The sequence below is a fragment of the Lepisosteus oculatus genome, chromosome 23, assembly GCF_040954835.1.
Source record: "Lepisosteus oculatus isolate fLepOcu1 chromosome 23, fLepOcu1.hap2, whole genome shotgun sequence".
Classification (NCBI taxonomy): domain Eukaryota; kingdom Metazoa; phylum Chordata; class Actinopteri; order Semionotiformes; family Lepisosteidae; genus Lepisosteus; species Lepisosteus oculatus.
In genome coordinates this window covers 7,361,030-7,384,744 of record NC_090718.1, presented here as the reverse complement: position 1 = coordinate 7,384,744, position 23,715 = coordinate 7,361,030, and the positions used below count along the sequence as shown (strand labels likewise).

Sequence of the window (23,715 nt, the reverse complement as noted above, 5' to 3'; positions counted from 1 at the left end):
AAATACATGCTGCAGCGAGTGTGTGCCTGCTAGTGTCTGTGTACCCTGCAATGGACTGGCGTCCTGCCCAGGGTGTACCCTGCCTTGTGTCCATTGCCTACAGGTTTCAAAGGCATCTTTCACTTAGACCTGGAAAACAGAAGGCTGTTTCATTTTTTATCCACTTTGTTGGTTCCATTAAGCAGTGAACCAAATTATATTCATTCATTTCTGAAGATGACATCAGGACTCAAGGGGGTCATGAGTTCAGCTCGATTAAGTAAGCATGCGCTGTGAGAAAGTGATTTACCATGTGATGGTTTTCTTACTAGCGACTTAAAGAAATCCTGACATATATCTGTCTTTCACTCCAGCGTGTTCAAGGGGAAGGTTGACTAAATCCATGATTGATAAGTTCAAATGGTGTATCTGTACTGTCTGGCAGGCCGGTCTAGTTCAGTAACAAAAACTTGTCACTAGAGGCTGCCAAAGGACCTTTTAAAGCATTGTAGAGACTTTCATCTGGTGTGTGTTAATTATGATGATGAAAGTGAGGAGATAATTAGAACTGTAAGTACAGTATATAATAAGAACATGCAGGGGGTGTTGGGGGGAGTACTATGTGTATAAGTAACAATAGCCACTAAGTGCATCTTCATTAAAGCATTTTACGAAACACTTCAAATAATGAGAAGAGAATCCCCTTTGGTGTTTTATGTATGCAGATCCCCAGAGCCAGAAGCCACAATACATCGCTGTCTCATTGAAGGACTCCTCCATAAATTGCCCAAATCGCTCTATCTGTGATTTGAGCAGGGCCAAATATATATGAATGAGTTGCTACCTGCTCTATTGACAGCCTCCAACATTGTGCGATGTCTTTTTGTTTCACTTGCGTTTTAGGTCTACCAGTTTTGTGAGCTTGTGGAGCTTTCTAATATAGTGTGTTGTTTCTTGTTCCATGTGCGTAGTACAACCTTGGAAGTTACATCTGATTACTTTGCGTTCAAACAACATATATATATCATAGACAACTAACTAAATATTTTATGTTTCCTTTCATGCAGCAGCATCCAACAGATATGGGGTACAATTCTAGAGGGATCTGTTATGTGCTCAAGGATATGGTACAGTCTTTACCACCAGTAACTTTCCCTATTTTGTGTTTGTGCAGTAGCACAAAGGAGCTCATCAGGTTGGAACTACATTACCAGAAGGGCTATTGGATAATTAGTGGTGACTACCAGGATGTAAATTGAACACAGGTGTTGTCAGTGAAGGCCTGTGCTCAGTGTATATGAAGGTGAGGTGAACAGGAGTGAAGGGTCTGTGATTAAATACCTGAACAAGGGAGGGCTTGACAGGCTGAAGAGTATAGCAATAAAGAATTAGAGATAATCTACTATTTTGTGGGGGACTTTTTAGTTCTAAACTGTTTTCAAGCTGTAACTGTGTCACGTTATTGGACATTTTGACACATTTTGATCATAATAAAACGTAGAACCTTCACTTGGCACTAACAGTAGAGCTGAATACTTTTCCTCACACTAGAGGACTTGGCCAGAACCACAGGGCGTCACGAGTGGTAGAAGATGCAGGTACTGGTTTAACATGTGTGTAACTTGGAAGTGGACTGAGTCCTAAAAATGGATCATTTATTATTTGAACAGGCTTTTGAACAGACTGCAGAGCCAGGAAGATAGCCTTCAGCGCAGTGGCTGAGACTGCTGGCCCTGTTTCAGAGTAGAGAAACTCAGAAGGTCTGCTGTGGCCTTGATTTAGTGCAGGTTGGTGCCAATATAAGACTGAGGGCAGAGATCCTGGCTTGCTTGGGGGGGCTTACCACCACTATGTTTGATGTGTGCCCCTCAGCCTTGCACCTATGTCCCAGATACTCCATACAGCAAACCGGACTGTAGAACTTGTCTTGGACCACAACTTGCAGTCTTCCCTTGTCTTTGAGAAAATGGGTCAGTCATGGAGACTCTGAAAACATGGAGCAGTCGGTCTCCCTGGTGTCTGGGTACATTTCTACAGGAGAGCTGATGAAAAGTGGGGATCAAGAGCTGTCTGGCCTGAAGAGCAGAACCCCCAGGGACATGTGGTACGGCTGAGTGCGCAGATGGAAGACCGGAGGAACAACCACAGACTCAGAGACCTAAAGACCTTGGGGAGCTCTGGAGATAAGCAAAGGGTTTTTTAAAAGTCACGTGAGTTACAAAAACAAGCCTGGAAAAAACGAGGTTTTAGATGCCATGGGTTGGGTTGTAAAGATAATTATTGTCCTCAGGCTAGGGATCTCGTGAATTCCCACATGGGGTTAGGGCCAAAAACTTGATTTCAGTTTGCGCAATGTGGGAGCCAAGTAATAAGAATTTGCATTATTGCATAATTAGACATGGGTAATATGATGACTTTAGTGTCTAGACCTGGTAGAGTAGAATTAAAAACCATGCTGGGACTGTGAACTGCCAAATAGGTGTGATGTCGTTCCTTCTGGAACCAGAAATATTGGGCTGGCATTTTCCTGACTCACTGAAATTGTGAGAAAATAAGAATGACACGAGTAGATCTCTATCCCAGCTGCTAAGACCATAGAAGAGAGTCTGAGAGTGATATTTTCATTCAGTGTCTTAGATCTGTTTACTCAGGACAATAAGAGATAAACAGCTAGAAGGAAGGGAGTTTCTCAGGAGTGCAAAAATATTAGTTTAGTAAATCCAGTGCTGTGAGATGAGTCAGAAGTGTGGTGCTAGCTCCGGTATTCTAGATATTTTTCCAGGTTTACTGTATATCTGAGACTTGGGCAGAACCGAGAAAGATTCTGGTACAGCCACTATAAATGGTGATTTAAAAATTAAAGGACAACCCAACTAAACTTTGACATACCCCCATGGTGAAACAGGGAATGATCTGTTTTCTTTAATGGAAAAGATAGGTATTTCAGGAGGTTGCACAATAACTAATACCCCAGCCATATACTGTAGAGCCTTTTTGTCTTTGTTGTACACTAAGCTCATCAGAAGGGGCTGGAGATACATTTCCCTGCGGTCCAGACTCTGGTTGTAGTGATCAGCACCCCAATCAGTTACAGTATTCTTGATGTGAGAATTTCTTCAAAGCCTCCTAAATGGCCCTGCAGCACAGAGTAATAGCACAGATTGCTGTCACCCCACTTTTCCTGGATTTTAAACGCTGGCCACTGGGTCTTTGTGAAGTACTTTGGGAAAATACTGGTTAAATAACGACATTCAAAGACAGCATTTTAAGTGATTTATTTCATTAAGGAAAAATAGGACTTACAAACGCCTGTTATAACCATTTCAGTAACATTGAAATTCAATTCAGGAATGCAGCACAAAACAGAAAATAAATCAAAACATATATAAGACTTGCTCAAGCCCCCTTTTAGGAGGAAGGTTTATTTGGTAATGGTCCCGAGACAAAAAGGAAACACCTGTTTAAGAGCACTTAAAAAAACTTAAGTTAGATTATTGTAACTTTAACTTCCTCATTTACCTTTTGTTTTCACAAAATGTGGCCACAATACTAATGGAAACACCACAATACCAATAATATCCAAACATTTTTTGACAGTTCAGTTTGACTTGGTCGTCTTTATCTGTAGGCCGATTCAAAGGCAGCTCGATTTTAAACGTAAAAAAAAAAAAACAAGAAACAAGAGCAGCAAGAAGTACAAACCTGCATTGAAACTGCATTTTCAGACAAAAGTATGCATCTGTACATTCTCATTCTGGGATACAGAAAGCATTTTAGGAAGAGATGTAATCTTGTATTTTGTCAAGTACGGATCTGCCAAGGGAGAGCACTTCCTGCTCCTTTTCTGGAGGGAACTGCCCATTAGGAATATTGGGAGCTGTGTGGTAGGTGGGATATTGTGTTTTCTTGTTATCCACATCAAACCCGGTCAGTCTGTGCACCAAATCTGAAAGCTCACGGAGACTTTCACTAAACAATGAAACGTTCTGAGCCATACTAGATATGGTTTGGCCCTTGGAGTATCTTCCATCTCTTTTGTATTGTGCAGCTATCAGAGCCTTTTCCACTGCTTGGTGTACTTTAAAAAAGACCCACTCTGTATTTGATTGGCCAGCGTCTCTGTCCGCGGAAGAAAGATCATGTTCTGCTTGCTTCAGCCACCTCCTAGCTTCGGTTGGGTTGGGCCGGTACCTGCTGTGAAAACTGAAGAAGTCATACTCATGTGACGGATATCTGAAATTGAAATTGGTTTTTCCCTTTTTGTGTTTCGATGCTTCTGCATCCCAGCTATACCAGTCATAGCTGTGATATGTGCTCCCAGTGCTTTTCTGGGAGGACTTACGATTTGCTTTCAGCTGCTGAATATACTTGCAGACTTCTGTGGCAATCTCCGAGTCTTCCGGGTTCTTGTCAGGGTGCCATTTTAAGTAAAGGCGACGGATGGCTTTTTCTCGTTCCTGTTTAGGAAGCTTGGCTATCTTTTCAAAACACTCATCAATTTCTTTTTTGATATCTTCGATTGACTGTGAAAACTTTCCACCGTGGATATTGCCCATTTCATCTGCTTGGGTTAGTAGCATGAGTTCCTTGCAATTGTTTCTGGTGCCTTTGGTCCTCTTAAACTGATAAATATCATTTTTAGAGACTTTGATGACCTTTTTATCACCTATTTCTATCATGTACCACTCAACTGTCCCATCACTTTCCTCTCGAATGCCTAAGTTTTGAACAATCACTGCATATCGGTATACTCCATCAGAATCCAAGTATCCAACAAAATCTTCCATTTCAAAGGTGCTGAGGAAGTCCATTTCAAGAAAGTTCAGAAAATCATCTGGAATGACCTCTCCTGGACTAGGCAGATTAAATGTGTCAGTTTCACTCCTGGAAATGTGTATGTCATTTTCCATTAAAACGTTGGGAATATCTTCTGCATCTTCGCAGCAAAGCATCTCAATGAGTATTGGTATTGTTTTATCATTCAGCAGCTCATGAAGCATGACGTTGATTTCTTGAGCAAGGGCCTTTGGTACCTTCAGTATCCTCCTACCCTGGCAGTTATTTTGGTGCTCCACAAAAATATCACACTGATCCTTGTGTTTAGAGATGTAGACTTCCTTTTTCTTTGTACTCTTTTCCAGGAGGGTGGAATTGTAAAACAGACCTGTTACGAGTTTCTCACAGCAAGTGATTTGAATTTCAGAGAAGAGCTCTTTCAGACCATTCCTGGAAATGGCTTGAGGGAGATCACCTTTATACTGCCATTTCAAAGCAGATATCACTCCTTCGCTGAAATTTGTTGATTTCAGCAGATTTTCTAGATGCTGTCTAAATTCACATTGCTCACCAAACTGACAAAGTTTCAATGCTGATCTTGCAAGGGCTTCCTCGGTTGTCTCGGAAAGCATCTTAGGACGCATTTCTTCTGGGAGTAGCTTGAGACATTTTCTGATCCGATAAATATCCCATTGAAGGTGACACTCCTTGAGTTTGATTATAATTTTGAACTTTTCCTTCCAGTATGCCACATCACTGCTGGATGTAAAATTCACACAGTCATTATAGTACAGACTGCCTGACTCGTGTAATTTGCCATCCATAGCTGGAAGGTAGAGACCTTCTGTAGACTGGAAGTGGTGATCTTTTTCTAAACCTTTGAAAAAGTGCTGAACTGCCCTTTTTGAGGCTTTTATTTGGCGTGGCTGCAAACTGTTCATCATCTTTGAGTCCTCAAAGATTTCTCTCAGCACCCTGGCAAAATGTGATGTTGTAGCCTGAACAGAAACACCCATCTTCTGGAAAAGGTCCTTATAAGGAGCGAGCAGTGGTGAGACTGGGTAGAGATATGGCCTAAAATCATTTTCATTTACTAGTGAAATAACCACTTTGTTTGGCTTCACCAGACGCCTGTTGTTTTCTACCAGAATAATTGGAATGTCTGAAAGAGACCGAGAATCAAATCTGCATTTTTGGAGAAACTGATAAGCTGTTTCTATCACTTTAGCTCTGGTTTGAATAAGTTCTTCTGTTTTGCATTCTGAACCAGCAAGATTCCTAAGATTTTGGAAGACTAAGTCCTGTGGAGGTACGTACAAGGCTCCCGTGTTCTTCAGTATCGCAGACGTTTGCTGGAAAGGCAGTATAGGCATGGCTGTCCAGACCAGCTCTACATCATCATCTTTCTGTGTAACAAACGATCCTTTCAGGGCAATGAGTTGATTATTTCTGACATATGGCGCATGCAAATCACACAGATCCCTTTTTACTTCAAGTGAGTAGACAAACTTGATCGTGGAGAGCTTTTCGCAAAAGTCTGCAGTGATTAAATCTTCCTGAAAAAGAAAAATAGTCTTGAGTACAGCATCTACTTTAGGCTTTAGCTCCTTCACTTGAGCTCCTGTCTTAGCATCGCGTTCAATCAAAGTCGCAAAGTGGAGGATATCATCCTGGGATGGAGTGTGCCGCATTCCAAGATCTCCAAGCAACTGTTGAAGTAAATATCCAGGCTGTAAATTCTTAAAAAACTCTTGAGGAATAAATTTCTCATTCAAGTTCATGGTTTTGAAAAGATGGACATTCTTATCATAGAAGAAAGAAGCTTCTCGAAGATTGCCATGCACATCTCTGATGAACTTCACAGGCTTGAGAGCTGTAATGATCTTGGATTTATTTTTGTCGTATTCTATAGGATAATGATGGATAATGCACAACAACAAGTTTATAGAGCTTAGTTTCTGAGATTCAGATAGCTCCTCTATTTTTTGGAGAATTACCACACTAAAAAACTGCAGGTCTGTTAGAACTTTTATGTCTGAATTTTCAGACAGTTTGTTGTTAAATGAAGTATTCTTTAGAAATATGACCTCACTGTCAATCTCATACAAATCTGGGAAATGTGTCACAGAGTTCAAAATGTAGACCTTTTTGAACTTATCAATGCTCTTGTGTGAACCCTGCATAGTTTGAAAAACTGGCAGTGATTTTAACCTTGTCATGTACATTTGGCTGTCAGTGGTATTCTGTAGTCCATTAAGTAGAAAATCAAGCAGATTGTCGTGCTCGAGTGCGGATAATTCAGTCCACTGTAAGCCTTTGCTTTCACTGAGTTTTTTCAATGTTGTCGAAGAGTCAGTGGTGTTTAACACATTTGGCCTAATAACATGAAACATTATGTCATGTGGTAAAATCATACTGTCGAATTTTGCAAAACCAAGTTTGATCAGTAGTTTCCCAATATCTTCATCACGCACCACATTTTCCAGGGCATTAAGAGACACCAAAATGTTACATTTTTCCTTCGTATTCAACACAGGCAAAATAGCAAGATCACCAAAGAGAGATTTCAGTTCCATAAACATTTCTTCTTTTTTGGCTGCATCTGTAGAATAGGAACAGGGGAACATGACACCAAAAAACTTCCAAAGCAAGTGTATCCATTTTTCATCCTCTTGCTTTAAAACTGGCCAGGTTTTGCAGTCATCGTTAGAAACGGAGTGTACCAATCTTGCCTTAATATAGTTTACAGAATCTTGAACAGTGAATTTTTTCAGAAATCCAGCTTTTTCTAGTGCCGACATTTCAAAATGGTTACTAATGTTTGCAAATAAATGGTCCATGCCTGGGAACAAATTGTGATACAATGAAAGATATTTAGGTTCTGCGAGCAGGAACCGTCTCAGAGTGTCATCTTGTGTTAACAAAAGTGGCAGTCCCTCTAGGTGTTTCACATTCTCTTCAGTAATATCCCTAAGGCAGTACTCTAGAAGAGTACATATTTGCCTTTGGTTTTTGAATGGAGATGTGTTTAAGGGAAGAGCAAGTCTGTCTTGCTGATTCAGCAGAGGATGAGCCATAAGAAACTTCCTCACAGACTGTGGATTCAGTTCTGTGACCCTTGAACCTGCTTTTACAAACTCATTCCATATTGCAGTGAGCTCATCACTTTGTAACACAAACTTCATCTTCATTTGTTTCAATACATCTATCAGATCTGAGCTGTATTTTTCAGTCATGAAGTGTGGTTCATCGGTTGTTTCATTCCCAACACTAGACCAGTCAATCGAGATATACTTCTCTCCATAAAGGCCTGCTACTCTTTCTTCCCGTCTAAATATGGGAATGACTTTGTATTTCTTTGCATGAATTGACCGATAGACTCTAGCCACAACTTCATACCAGTCTTTTTGTATCCTGTCAAAATCCTTGGGGAAGATGCAAAACAATGGCTTGAGCTGCTCCTCACAATGCTTCTCATTTCTGAATGTCAGAGGGCGTTCCTTGTCATTAAATAAATGGTTGGCTATGTACAATAGCAGATCGCTGTATAAAGGCGCAAGGAGATTTAGTTTTATGCTTTCATTCCATTCTGTCTTTACATTCTGTCCATCTTCTTTCCAAAGATCCCTCCTGCTACTATTGACAGCAAAGCTCCCATTCACATGCACAGGGAGTCCAGTTTCAACCGGTAGAGGGAGAGAGCAGAACAGTACCCCCTTTGTGAGGGAATTTGCAGATGCAGCAATAGCTCCATGAGGTATTAATTTTTGACGCAGTTTTTCACAGATGTGCTGCGCGGAAGCTTTAATCTCTTTCTCCTCAAATCCCACTTGTTTTGCTAGTATCCACTTTGTCGGACACTTGCCAGTGCAATGAATTTCCACTTCCATAAAAACCTGGAAGGGGTTTATATCAGTCACTTCAGTCTGAAGGTCGGCAATCTCTTGCACTTTATTCAGAAAATCTATCCTCTTTTTCAAATTGTCTTCTGACATTTTCACTTCCACAGAAAAAACTGGTTGCAGCTGTTGTGTAGTGCTGTCAAGGGTCTGAAAGGTAATTTTTGTTATGTTGTTTAAAAACAGCATTAGCCCATCCGGGTCTTCCTCCAAGGTCTTAATCAGACATCTCATGTCTTCTTCAGTTACAGCCTCTTTTTTTATGTCTGAATTCCTTGCCATTTCCTCAGTTCGTAGCGGAATCCGAAACATGGTACCCTTCTCAAGCTCATAAAAAGAGGGGAGGTAAGCGTTGTACACGTCCGGAAATGTGCTTTTGAAGGACTTATTAATGGCAAATTCTCCTCCTGGATCTCTCTCTGTAGCCATCTTCAAGTAGGAGATGTGAGGATCAAAGACGCACAAACGACTATCTCCAGAAATAAAAGATGGGCAATCAGTTAGATGATAGACAGAATTGAATCCCAAGCCGAATTTCCCAGTTTTCTCCACATTTTTGGCCTTTCCTCCTTCCCCCAGTTCCTGGATTCCTTTCACATCATCTTCTGTAAACTTTTTATTGTTGTAGACACAAAGAGAAGGCCCTTGCACTTCAGCCCACTCGTCTCCAAAGATCTTCTCCAGAGGGTGCTGCCTTTGGTCCCAAATGAAATGAATTTCAGTTGCCTTTGCATCATCGGCATTCTGGATTAATTCTTTTAATATGTCTTTGTTTGATGGGTATTCCTTGATAATGTTCTGAAGTCTCTTGGTTAGCTTTTCATGTGCCCCAAATGACTTTACCCAGCGTGAAAGCTGACACACCCTTAAGCCAGTCAGTGCTTTGTGTTTTGTGGTGGGAATGCCAAGGTTAACAGCGATCTCACGGGGTATACGACTGTGACAAAGAACTATATCCTCATCCAGCTTGAGCCAGGCTGAGTCATTGAACTGAAGCTTGTCGGATGATTGTAGGACATTTTTTTGGTCAGGTAGCATGAGGCTCTGGACATCATAGGAATCAAAATCCAACTCTTCGACAAGCCCTCCAAGGCCTGTATTGATAACTCTCAGACAGAGTTCAAAATCATGCTTCTGAAGAGCACTTTTGCCGTACTTCTGTGACAGCCTCTGAAGTATACTGGAGTAGTCCGAGAAGTGGAAATTCTCCTTTATACCAACAGTGCTCCAGAGCTCATCAAATTCCTTGTATTCAATAGGGAGCTTGTAAAGATATGGTGTGGCATCAAATGGGATGAGGTGTGCTACCTCATTTGTCTTCACAAATTTTCCATCAATGTAAATAAAAGGAAATGTCAGATTTGCTGCAAGAATTTTCTTGGTATTGTTTGTTTGTGATTTAAGAGACTCACAAAGGTAACTATAACATTTTTTAGCAATCTGCTCAGTTTCAGTCTTCTGAATCCTGTCCTGAAATAAGAAAGTCTTTTTGAGTTGTGACAAAACCTTCTCAGTTGGTGGCTTTTTATTCAACCCCAAAACATTGGAGGCCTCTGAAGACAGTTTGAAATCCGAATCAAGCTGATTTTTTGCAAATATTGGTTCAGTCATATTGACAAGCCATTTGTGTTTTGTTTTGTACACCATTTTGGCTGGCATGAGGCACACATTTTCTTCAACAATGTTTTCTGGAGAGTAGGGAGGAACTGCAGGAAGGAAGGCAATATTCTGAATTTTCTCTTGGTCCGCATTATTAATTTTTAAATTGCTGAGGAAAGTTAAGATGCTCTGTATCCTCTTGCACGCTTTACCCTTATCCTGGTGCCACAAATATTGAATAGTTTCTGCCCTCTGTATTAGCTCAGATACAGAGATTTGGTCCTTGACCATCCCAAGAGCTTCTAGTCTTGCCAGTCTGTCTGGGTGAAGAAAATCCTTCTGTGAGCCAGTAGGGATTCTACCTTCTTCGTTCTCAAACAAGCTAGCAACCTTTCCTTTGGGATGGATGAGGTTACCAATTAATTCCAGTCCTAGAGTTCCACTTTTGCTTGTTGGAATGCAGGCAGTTGTTTTTAGCAAATCATCAATGTCTGGATTTCTCATATCAATTGCATGCAAAACAAAACTGTTCCTTGTTGTCGCATCCATGCGTTCAAGGTTGCCAAATATTACCTCACTATAAAACTGTTTCCAGTTATAGGTACGCTTCTCAATTATGTCAGAGCATCCACTTTCCGCAAATCCTTTCCTCACCCACTCTGGCAAAAGGATGGGCAGAAGCGGCTGCTGCAGTCTGTGGGAGAATTCTGCGGCAGCTCCTTTCCCGATGCTCTTGTGTCTTGCAATTTCAGGATCCAGGAAGCGTGCGTTTTCAATGGAGCACCACTGATCTCCATTACTCAGAAGTCTCAAAGGTCTGCCGCAGAAGCCCTTTGCCACAGCCTGGTAGAATGTTTCTGCAGTGACCCTGAAGGGCTCCAAAACTTTGTCCATGTTGGGCCAGAATGAGAAATAGTCATAGTCCACAAGCTTGTGACCCTGAGACATCTTCTGTAATTGCAGCAATACGGTTATATAAGCTGCTGTAACTGTATCCTGCAGCAGGGCCCTGTTCCATTCTCCTTTCATCCCAGTATTCCAGAGGTTCTTCCTGTTTGAAGTGACACAAAAGAAGCCATTTATGTGAACAGGGAGTCCCGAATGAATAGCCAGAGGAAGAAAACAGAATACTTGACCCACAGTAGCATCCGAGTTGGGTTTCCACTTGTCATTTTCTGGGCTTCTGCTCAGGGGAACAGCAACACTACCAAGAGGAAGGGCAAAGGGCTGCGTCTGTGTGGGATCACACACCATGTTCAAAGCTCTGCCTGTCCCAAAACAGGAATAAACCAGCCAGTACTGTGAAACTTTCACGGCGTTTGGATCGTCCAGCGTGATTTCCTTGACAACAAGTATGTTCACATCTGTAATGCCTCTGCATTTTACTTTGAATTCTTCCAGTCTCCTTAAAGAGGCCTGCTGCAGCTGTCTCATCTGGATGTCTCCAGACACCTCAAAGCCACAGACATTGCTGCTGGTGAGGGTGAGAAGTGCAGAGGTCTCACTGTGGTTCTTTGTGCTTGATGTTGGGGATAGCACTTTTATGCTCACGTTTTGCACCCTCTTTAGAAAAAGAAGCATGTGTTCACAGTTTTCTCTGAAAGTTCTGACTAAAGTCGATATTCTGTCCTCGTCGTAGATTTTTGTGCTTATCTCTGATCTCTGAGCCTCAGCTGCTGTTCTGAACGGCAGTTTAATCAGTGTCCCCTTGTATTGAAAAGGATGATCACTTATGTTGCAGCCAAATATGTCCTGATATGGCTCAAACTGACCGGGAAATCTCGCAAGCAGACGGTTGTGTTTAGAAAGATCAAGTTTGATACCAGGGTTAGACTTGCTTTGAATGTGCTTTTTCAGATGTGTGACATTCGGGTCAAAGATAATGAGAGTTGTTCCACTCAAAATTGAGGGGATGTCAGTGATGTGATATACTGCATTAAACCCCAATCCAAACTTGCCAATCTTTTCAACCTGAGTTTCCTTGGAGGCTGATCCCAATCTTGTTATATTTTCAAAGTCTTCCTCTGTAAATACCTCATTGTTGTATGACCAGAGGGCTGGGCCGTGACAGAAAGACATGCCAGGATCGATGAGATTCTCTGCCAGTTCTTTGTTTTGTCTCATGTCTACCAAAAAACTGCAGACTGTGGCTTTAGCATCCTCGGCATTCTGAATGAGCTCTTTAAAGAGGTCACTTTCCTCGTCGTATTCTTTGAGAATGTTCTTTATTCTGAGGGGTATCGGTTCAGTTTGCCCATACTGTTCTATGCCTATAAATTCCGGCTTCAACACCCTTGTGCTGAGAAACGGGACATTAAAATAGTCAGCTGTGGCGCGAGATACTTCTTTGTGGACCACATAATACTCGCCTTCGTCTTCACAAAGGTCTTCTAATGCTTCAGACGTAATGTCAGGAAACAGGGCTTTGTATAAAGGCTGTAAGCAGAACCCGTTTTCCTTTGTGTGGTTGTGTACTGGAACCAGCAGATTTTTTTCACATCCCAGCTGCCGGAAGTCTTGACGTGACGTTCGCATCCACTCAAGGACTGAAATCGCAAACTTGAGCTCCACAGGGCCTGCACTGACAGTGTGAGAATCGATGTTGTTTTTCAGGTCGGAAAGTAAGTCCACTATTTCCTTTGGGGACAAAGATGATTTGATGCCACACTTCATCAGCAAACTACTGTACTTTTTAGATAGCTCATCGGGAACTTTCTGAATACAGTAGCTCAAATCTAGCTCTTTGGGATAGTCCAGAACAATTTCTTTGGGATTTGAAAATCCACTTCCGTTCCAAATTGGGCAGCCTTGTAAGAGACTTGTGAAGTCGCTGAGATTCTCCTGAACATGAGTGTATATGGCTTTCACTTTGGTCTCAATTACATCAGGGTCTGTCAGCTCAAAGGTTTCAGCGAGTTTTTTTAGGTTTTCAATCACTTTTTCTGCTGGAGGTGGCTTAGTGATTTCCAGATATTGAGATGCCTTTTGGTTAAATTTGTTAGTAAGTGGCATAACTAACTCAACCAGATGTCCCAGTATTGAATGCTTCAGCTCTTGTGGTTTGTACCATTTGCACGGTTTCTTGCCAGCTGATTTTTCTGCACACACCCAGGGTACGGAGCGGAGGGTTTTCAGCTGACTTCCTGAAAATGTGGAGAGAATGTCTGTCTCGTTGCAAATTTTAACTAGCAATTCAGATTTTCTGAAAGCTTGAGTATTATTTTCTTTCTCCAATTCTTGGGCAACTGCCAAGAATTCTTCCGGCAGGATGCTGTCAAGCGTAGACCGCAAACCTAAAATCCGCAGCGTCTTCAGAATGGATTTCTCAGCAAAAGGCTTTTGAGGGAAAAGGTCTTTGCTAAACAGCTCTTTTAGTATGCCCTCTTCTGGATCAAATAGAGCTGCTGGCTCCACCCAAGTTCCCCCTTTGTTCAAGAATCTCAGGGTTTTGCACTTTTTTTGGAGAACGCTACTTTGGTTATAAAGTAGGCCGTAATTTTTCAAAACCCACTTCATCATTGTTTCGATGTTGTGATATTCCACATAGTGTTTTCTTTCAATGCCTGACACAATCTGCAGGGCCACATCAGCTGAGCTCAGAAGTCTGACTTTGAGGAGCCCAAAAAGTATCTGGTCGTACTCCGCAACACACTTGAGAACCGTCTCACGCAAGACTAGGTCATCAGGAATCCTAGGAATGGTTTCGTATTTTATTGCGGCAAAAGATTTGGCTTCAACAAAGCCTTGCCCAGAAGATGTGAGGGAGGGCGTTTTCTGAAAAATTGGTAGCTCAGAAATGAACTGTGATTCTTTTTCTGTCAGATGGGTTGCTTTGGAAAGAAAGCACCTGAGCTTGTTTTTTTCTTCAACCGTCAGGCAGTTAAGTTTCTTTTTAACATCCGTTTCACCAATGTGGGACAGGATTTTTAACAAATTGCCTACGGAGGGGTAGAGGACGTAGGAATTCAGGTGCTGATGGACTAAAAAGTCATTGAGCTGTTTGATCACGGTGCCCCCGAGCTTCTCAATGATTTTAACCATTTGCTCTTTCAGAACATAATCATTTAGACTCTGAAAAACTAAGGTTGTGCACCTCGTCAGGCGTACCAGTTTCACAGTGTCCCCAGCATTTGACAGGCGTTCCAGTGGTATAAGTGGCAGGCCTTCAAAGGGCTGGAGGTCTCCACAGTGTTTAGTGATGAAATTCCAGAGCTTTGAAAGCCATTTAGCTGGAGGATGTGAGGGATTTCTCTTGTTCCAGATGACGTGGTCAGACCCAGCAGTCCAGTCCCTTGGAAGGGACTCTCGCATGCATTTTATAACCTCCTTGGCATTCAGATGATAGATGTTGAAGATGTCTGTCATAAAAAAATACGTACGGTGATACGAGGTATTTCAAACACTTGTTACATTACTATAAAACTGACAGAATTAAAACAGGAGTACTCTGCTCTTGCCCTCCTGCACCCGGACGGTTTTCTGTTTTTTATTGCTCTGGGGGATCTTAAATACATTATTTGGAACATTAGTTGGAATCATTATCCTTTCAAGAGGAAGAAAACACTCTATTTGCAGGTGGATGGTGGTCATTGAGAAAGTGTGGAAGGGACAGTTTATTAAAATGTACAGGAAACGCATTTCCAGAACTATGCAAAATATGTTAAAATGAGTATGTGGAGCTTGCTTTTGTGACCTGTATTACTGTATTATTGAAATTAATTAAAGGTGTATTACTGCCAATCAGCACGCATGTAAGTTAGAACGTAGGCTATATTCCCTATTTGGTAGTGGTAGTAGAAAAATCAGGATAATGATCATTTCACTTTTCAACTTAAAGTTAAAAACTGTGTGAGTAAACCTGAGCAAAAGAACGGGAGAGTAGAATTATACTGACCTAGTTTACAGTAAATTGGGTTTTAAAAATGAGCAGCTACACTAAAGGAGTGATTTCCACCTGGCAGTTATTGAAGTACATGAAGTACTTTTCAATCTGTTTTTGTGAGTCTGAAGAGTGTCTAGGGGTGATAAAACTTGACAAACAACACTATTGTTTCTAAGATGAAGGTAGTTTGAATTTTATAGAAAAAAATGGCAGTGCATTACTATAAACTCTTAAGCTTTGCATAGGAGGATGCATTTTGGAAAGCTATTGAAAACCAGCCATGGGTATAAAAATGATCAGAAACAGTGTTTGTTGTTGATGTAATCTGCTTAGTTTTAATTTATGCAATGGTTCCACAAAGGCAGTTCTGAGTTGTGAAATCATGGTGGTCATGCACTAATCATGAAATAAGCAGGAATGACAGGAGATCAAATGTTAATTGTAGGCACATTAAGGGGTGGTCACCATGTTTAGAGCTATTTGCCTTGTTTCTAAAACAGCAGGAGTATGTGCTATGGATCATATTGACAATAAAAAATAAATTACTTTAAAAGGATTCACCTTTCAAATTCAAAACCTCACTGGATCAATTTTGAGCAAGTACAGTTTACATTATGGGCCACATTTTCCTTACTTGTGGCCCTTTGGAAGCTTAAAGACTTCTTATCAGAAAAATAGAGACTTAATGTAAAGAAAGAGGAACTTACTTTTTGAAGCCAGCTGACATAACAAATCATTGAGACCTGGTCTCAGGTTTTTAGGAAGAAAGTTCTTATCCAGTCCAGGTAGCAGAGTCCTGTATGAATATGACAAAAACCTTTATTGACCTTCTGACCACAAATAACGTTATCAAAAGAATGGAAATAAAGATTCTACATGATATAAAGATTTGGAGTTCCAAGATACACCAGGTGGCTATTAAAACAACATTGGAATATTGATGCCTCTTAGTATGTTACGATTTTGAGAATCATTTCTGTAATAACAGCTTCTATAACTTTCCTTAAACTTTTGGTTTTACTGCAAAATAAGTTTTCTTAACATCCTGATCTTATCACAGACAGATGACAGATGGAAACCTGAGGAGATAATGAAATACATTCATACTAGTTTTGAAATAAAACCCATACCAGTTATCAACATCACATTACACAATTGAAAGTTAATCTCCGAATTACCGTGGAAACTCCTTGCTGTCGATGAAAACATTTTCACCTCTACCAGAGGGGAGAAATCTCGTGAAAGATCCGTCATTAAGAGGCAGGAGTTGGAGGCCTTCCAGGCCTTGGTGATAATTTCCCTTCAGAATAAATTCAAGGAGTAAAATCCTTTGTCCACCAGGTATAGGACTTAGATCACAAGATCCTAGAAGTCTGCACAGAAACTCTGGTGTTCCCTGAGTAAGCCGGCCCTGTAAAACAGACTTCAGAGAGTTATAGACATGGTCTGGGACTCTGACTAACGGCTCCCGTTGGGAAAGAAGAAGGTGTTCCACAGCTCCCATTATAATGTGATCTTCGCAGGACAGTGGAAAAACAGCTTCTGTTGGCCTAAGCCTTTCGGTGTTGCTGTTGGCCGAGAAAAGAACTTTGTATTCTGATAACAGTCTGGTAACCATTGTCCCTATTTTCTGCCAGCGGTCCTGAGTGACCAAACTGTCCATGTCAGGCCAGAGATTGTAGGTCAACCTTGACTTCATGGGTGTGTTTCCAGTCAACGCCAAGTCAATGGCGCAGAGAATGGTCTGGCAATATGCTGGAGGAAGGAGCTGGTTGACAAGTATTTCATTCCACTGGGCAGCTTCATCATGCTGCTGGTCTTTCTCAAGCCATTTGATTTCACGCCTGTTGTCCGTGAGGCCGAAGCAAGCGTTGACATGGACTGGCAGGCCGGTAGTGTTGGTGTCATTGTCAGGAAGAGGCAGAAAACAGCTCAAGCGGCCCTTAAGTCTTTCAGCAGTGTCGGTCAAAGGGAAAGCAAGCCCAATACAGGGGCGATATTTTAATTTTTCAGCTAGTCTGTCCAGACTGCTGTTCTGTTCATTCCTTGCCGTAAACGAGGAAACAAGCCACACACGTCTGTTTGCCTCTAAATTAAGGTCCTGGCTCGATATGACTTTTAATCCACAGGAAGATTCTGCCTCTGAAAGGAGACTGAGCTCTTCACTTCTTATGCGCACCTGACCCTCTCTATCATGCGAAGCTTTGACATTGAGGTGGTTTGTAACTTTGCCATCTGGGCTGATGTGCATCAGGGAAATGGAGACTACATTTTTGAGAAAAAGGAGGCTCATCTCTGCATCTCCCTTGAATGACTTGAAGAGATCAAAGACCTTTTCCCGGTCATACAGGGTGTCAGAAATCTGTGAAGCCTCAGTCCTCAGTGGAAACCGGAACAGTGTCCCCTTGAAGGTCTCCCCAAGAAGAAGGGCAGCCCAGGAGGTCTGCTTAGATATTTCTTCCAAGGCCTTCCTCAGTGGTTCAAACTGATCTGGGTGATCACATAGCTGTTTTCTGTCTAGTTCATCTTCCAAAGACCACCATCCTCCTTCCTCCAGATAGACCTCCTGTGGGTCCAGAACGCCAATATTGGTGCCACTGAAGATCCAGGGAAGATCTAAAACAACCACAAATTATGCCGTTAGCCTCACATACTGAGGAAAACGTGAAACTGAAATCCTTCGGGGTAACCAGCATGCGTACCAAGGATAAAAAATTAAATAGCATTTTTTAATGAAATTGGAAGAAAAAAGACAACTAAAGAACAGATGTGGCAGTAAAAGTGATTTATTGTAGGATAATTTCAGAAGAATCTTCCTCGACTACATACTATGTTAGGTATACTTGCTCTGGTTCATGTTATAGGACACTCAAACTACTGTCGTGGAAGAACGGAATTCAATCTGGTGATCGATCATACTCTTTACTTTATCTACACGCATTTTAACCATCTTACCTATAATGTTACCTGCACAAAATTCTGTCTTTCCTCTCTCTTTCACACCGAATTGAAAACATTGAAGTTGAGAAATTTTAACTTCTCTGCCAGTCATCGGGAAACACTCCTTTCTAATTTATTACATTTTACCTGTGATGTGATAGATGGAGTGGAACCCAATCCCAAATCTCCCAATCTTATGTGGGTCTTCTTTCTTCACACTTTGGCCAGCGGCTACTATTCCACTCCAGTCTTCCTCAGTGAACACTGCATTGTTATATGCCAGTAGTGCAGGTCCTGTAAGATAAACAGCATTGGAGAAGTTGACTAGAGTATTGTACAGTATCTAGCAACTTGCATGATTCTTCTGGGTAAGAGCCGGGTTCCGTGTTCCAGGGACAAATATGACACATCCAAATCAGATAATTATCTTTATTAATGTTGAAGCAGAATTACACTACGTAAGTGTCAGATTGATACATACGTGTGTGTAAGTAAGGGAGGCATTAAAAACACAACAAATGCCATTGATTCTGATACTCATTTGGTGCATTTTAATGCCTTTCAGCGAGCGTGCAGTGTATTTGTTACTGCCTATCATATGCATTTATTAAAAATGAACTTTGTTCCTACCTTGGAAATTGCAAAGTGTGCTGTCCCAAAGATTCTCGCAGGGGTAATCCCTTTCGTCATACACAAAAATGACTTCTGTGGCTTTTGCATCATCTGCATTTTGAATAAGCTCCTATTAAAAAAAAAAAACATTAATAAAACCAAATGATTCAGCATTTTAATTAGCAAACGCTCTGACAAGGAGACGTATATTTGCGGTCACAGATATGAGTTTTAGACATACAGTATGTATATGAAGATATATTTTTAAGCATTTCTACTGAGTAAGAAGATGTGATGTTTCATCTTAAACGTGGACAGATTATTGTTTTGCAGAAATTATATAAAATCCCTGTATAATTATTTAAATTTCCCATGAGAAAAATGACATATTTCTTTCCAAATTGTATAAGGGGGAAATTAATTAGAAACATGTAGGCTGTAACCAGAAAAGAGCTTCCAGGTACTGAGAGAATGAGGTGTTGGTGTATAAGAACATAAGGAAGGCTGCAACTAGGAAGATCAGTTGGCCCATCTTGCTCACTTGGTAGTAAAGTACTAACGTAAATCTAAAATATAATCCAGAGGAACTTGCTACAAGCTATGTGGTTTCTTGAGAAGAAATAACAAAGGATGCTGTACTGAGGGGCTTCACAGATACTGTTGTAGGTCATTTGCCAGGCCTTGGGTGAACAAGCTGAGTGACAAAAGTGTTTGCTGCTCCAGAGCAGACTTGGGGAGAGGTGTTGCTTGGTAAAGTAGCAGTCAGTAGGAGTTCTCCTCTTTCCTGGGTCAGAGCAAATCATCTTAATCAACAGAACTAGGCAGTTTGTGTCAAACACACGTCCCTATTACTAAGAAAAGAAGCACCTGTTGTTTCCATCTGAAATGTACTAAATGATATTCTAATTTAAGGAAACCAAGTCATTTCAGCCTGGTATGTGGGACATATGAGAGGTTAACATGTAAAGATACATGAAGACAAGAGAAAACCAAGTAAGAGGCAGTGCCACTATAAGTGATAAGTGACGGGAGGCAGTTCTTGTCGTGAGGCTTTGGATCAGTAAGCTACTGTGAAGCACCGCAGTGGCACTTTACAGTATACTAACAAATGAACAAGCAAGATGAGTCAACGACCACCTATCCATTCTGGCACCTCTGGCATTAAATCAGTCTTTTGTCTCCCTCCTCACCTTAAGGATCTGTCCCCCATCTGGGTACCTGCGAAGGACATCCTTCAGGTACTCAATAAAAGGAGGGGCTCTTGCCCTGAACGTCCTCTTTCTGTTAAGAAGACAAAGATTTCAGGGAAAAGCCTTCAGCAGAATTCATTTCACCTTTCACGTGACCTAAATAGTCACCTGACATTAGCTGTAACATGTGAAAAGTCCTTGATTCCTACTGTACATTGTTTCTTTTGGTATACAAGGAACTAAACGAGTTGATCCTGTAGGCTGACAAAGCACTGGTGAAATATGAGAGCGGCTCGTGTTTTCTGAAAAATACCTTTGCCTGTTACCTTTTCGGTAGGCGGTGCTTGAATGTTAACTGATTGAGATCAGCCTGCTTGACATGATTTTTGGGATTGTGTGTGGCTTGGCACTAAAGAAAAAAAGACGTTACCCTGTTTGTAAAAAGCTCCATCACTTAAAGATGAGTCATTCTTTGTAAGCCTTCTCTAGCTTCTTGATGCTAGAGGAATATTATATATTATTATACAAAGGGATATTACATATTTTACTTTTTGTGTGTGATTGTGCTTGCAATTTGAACACACACTGAAACCCAGTGCAACACAGGACACATCCCATCATTTCCTTACATACTGGTGACACTTCAGACATGCCTATTGACCTGTCTGGACTGTGGGAGGAACCCGGAGGGCTTGGAGAGGACACAGGCAACCACAGGCAGAACATGCGAACTCCACACAGAAGGCACCCCGGGCTGGAACGCAGATTAGGACCCAGCAGGTGGGAAGCAGCAGTACTACCTGCCATGTGACTGAGCTTGTATTCCTGTTAAACTGCACGTTGCCTTGGATAATGTGCCTGGCCGACAACACTATAACCACCAATCATTTCTATTCTTTCATCATATGGACATGAGCTATCTGCAGAGCAGCTGAAGGCACATGGAAAAGGAACAGAAATCAAAGGGTTATTGTGTATGAAGCTATTTAAGGTTACTGCCTGCTGAATAAGGAGACAGCGCACTGAGCACTGCAGAATTCCTCGAAACCTCTCTGTAAACATTTTATAAAGCAGAGCAAAAGGCAATAATGAAGGCAGTATAGGCTGGCAGAATATTTCTTAATACTGGTCATTTTTATGTCCATTGCTTTAGTTACATTTGCACAGTTCACCTACAGTACTTAAGACTCAAGTCCGCTGAATATTTAAAGGCAAGGTAAACCATGCATGGTATTTTAAATACAGTATTTCGGACGGATTTTAATCTTGCGTTTTGCATTGTGTTTTGCAGTACGATATTAACTTCAGAGTAACTCGTAAAACTACTGGACAGTCTAAAAGCAGGCATACGAAATACTTCGAACTGTTATAAGCAACAAGTGAAATTGAGCTCCTGCAGCTTTTCTTTAGCTAAAGACAAAGTCCTCATCTGAGAGACCTTTGCAAACTGTAATTTGAACGGGAATCTGCCGACTCTCTGGACAGTGACGAGATTATCGCCACATTCAGTTCCAAACCCCGACGCCTGCGTCTGGTCTAGAAGACCAAAACCTCACCGCAGAGGTAGGCACGGTTTGGTTTTGTGTGTGCGTCCGCCGTGGCGTAGTAGCTTCGGCAGCCTAGGTAATTGTTGCTTAACCTGTGTGTGTGTGAGAAAGAGACAGTATGTATACTGTATATAAGGTTCCGCTAATTCTGCTGTTTGATTATACCGCTTGAGGATTGGATTGTAAATTGGAGGGGTGCCCCTGTGCTGGCAGGACGGTCAGTTAGAGCCCGGTCACCCCACTTTTCCAGTCCCACCCAAAAATCAATTCCTACGCTACACCCCTGTACCATATACAATTCTTATTATAATTTATAAGTTAAATCAGACTTACCGAGGCATCGCTGCCGGGAGATCTTGAACAACAGACGTCTCTTTTTAAATAAACTTTTTCGCCAGCAAAGGGAGATCTGGAGCACTCTTAAAGAACAGTCTAAAAAAATTCAGTTAAATGAATCGTTAACAGTAAAAATACTGTGCATCGGTGCTTGATTGTAATGTTAAAGGAACAGTCTTTAATCTGAGTACTAAGATTTTTTATTACAACTTTAAACTAACTTCATTTTCTGTTTCTAATAAAGTATGAGGACTGCATCCCTCATTGTGAATATGACCCGGACATATTCTTCACTCCATCACTTACTATTCGCCGTCACTGCTCTGAAGATGCTGCTTCACATCGTCCTGGGTTGTGCTGTGCAAATCTGAGTTCGGAGTTGTTGATGCATTTGGTTTTTATATCCGAAGACAAATCTACTCCCACGTCACAACAAGGAAACGCCCATCTTCCTTCTTTCGTTTTCGCCGCTGTGTGCTTCTTAAATCAATTAATTATTGCCGTTTTAAGAGTATTTTTATTCATGCTGTACAATACTCCGTCCACTTCAAACGACCTAATTCTCTATTTTAATTCAGTGTATAAACGTTGCATTTAAATTGCAGCAACCAGCTACAGGAATAACGGGCAGAAGAGCTCGAGAAACGAAACTTAAACGTCAAGAGGAAACGAAACTTTGTTGGCCTCAACCAATACACAGATATTCAAGTGGGGAACTGCACTTGTTATTGAGCGTCCAAGTCCATCATTCCCCTTCCACCAGCAACGTTTAGATTTAAAATACTGTATTAACACCACGTGTGTGACGCTGCTTTGCGAAAAGTTACATTTTCTAAAAACGTACAAAATCTCCTTTACCTTCGAATATTCCTCAAGAGCAGCTCTAACTTACAACACTTTTAGGAGGCAGGGGCTGCATATTTGTATGATGTTGGTCTTGTTATTCCTGTTCCCCTTGAAACAATGTAGTCTGTAAAATGTTTCTGATAACGTCTCATGTTAGGACTCGTGTATACTGTAGGTTTCTTTAATTGACGCACAGCGAACAACCAGGAAGTGAAGTACCGCAGCGGCACTTCACATACAGTACAGGATACAACGTGTACCAGATTCTGGTGTGATCTTTTCTCATTTTTGATGTCACATTTCTACTTAGAAATTCAATATTGCTTCACAAAAGCTACTTTAAAAATAAAACCATGGGAGTGCCGTCAAGGAAAATAAATACTGATTTGGAAATACATACAGTACTTTCGTGGACATACAGGCAATATACTGTACAGTGCAATATTAAAAAACCTTTGTAGAATTACAAAATGATGCCTAACTTATGGAGACCCACATGTACTGTATGTGCTACGCATACTTTGATTTTCTTTCTTTAAATAAAGAAAAGCCGTCCTGTAGCCTCTTAACTGAACGATTCAATCTGTCCTATGCCAATATGCATGTTTACCTCCAGCACTCTCACATATCCATTTTCTGCACAGAGGTGAAGATGGGGTCTTGCCAAACTTGTCCCTTTCGTTCTCATTGACCCCAGAGAAATCAGATCAGCCACCATTAAATGCTGGTTCTTCTGCACCACCAGAGTAGTCGGGGGGACAGGGTGGGCTCTGGGGAGAAGGCAGCGCACAGGTGGTAAGTGGGGACTGTTGGAGAGCTGTTTCCTGAGCTTGGCTCCATGACTGAGCTGTGTTGGGAAACTCCTGCACCCGTGAGTAAAGTGTTTTTACATGATTAAACGTTGGGTAGCACTAGAGCACTGTGCAGTTTAAACATACCGTAACACCACTAGATTTGAATTCTTTCATTTACACAGCCTAACAATGTTTGTCATTTTATTGTATTGCTGCATGGAAGATGTAAGTGATGTGTTACCAGAAATATTCAATCTTATATGGTGAGACTTTTCAAGGCACCCAAAGAAGGATCCACAGACGAAATGTTGTGTT

The 23,715-nt window shown here is 41.3% G+C and overlaps 1 protein-coding gene across 1 annotated transcript; it reads right to left on the bottom strand.

Moving 5' to 3' along the window:
* Positions 1 to 3,239: 3,239 nt before the first annotated feature.
* Positions 3,240 to 22,783, bottom strand: LOC102686710 (sacsin-like). Its single transcript, XM_015337654.2, has 8 exons — positions 22,067 to 22,783; positions 21,758 to 21,856; positions 19,878 to 19,968; positions 18,706 to 18,817; positions 18,223 to 18,369; positions 16,314 to 17,751; positions 15,843 to 15,931; positions 3,240 to 14,611 (listed from the first exon to the last, which is right to left on the bottom strand). Exons 2-8 carry the CDS (start codon positions 21,763 to 21,765, stop codon positions 3,753 to 3,755), a joined length of 12,744 nt encoding a protein of 4,247 aa, XP_015193140.2. The 5' UTR covers positions 21,766 to 21,856; positions 22,067 to 22,783; the 3' UTR covers positions 3,240 to 3,752.
* Positions 22,784 to 23,715: the final 932 nt, after the last annotated feature.

Coding starts and splice junctions, on each gene's coding strand:
- LOC102686710 (XM_015337654.2), bottom strand. Junction 18,818..19,877: donor ATGGGGGACAGATCCTTAAG/GTGAGGAGGGAG, acceptor TTTTTTTAATAG/GAGCTTATTCAAAATGCAGA. Junction 15,932..16,313: donor GACAGCAAGGAGTTTCCACG/GTAATTCGGAGA, acceptor ATATTCATACAG/GACTCTGCTACCTGGACTGG.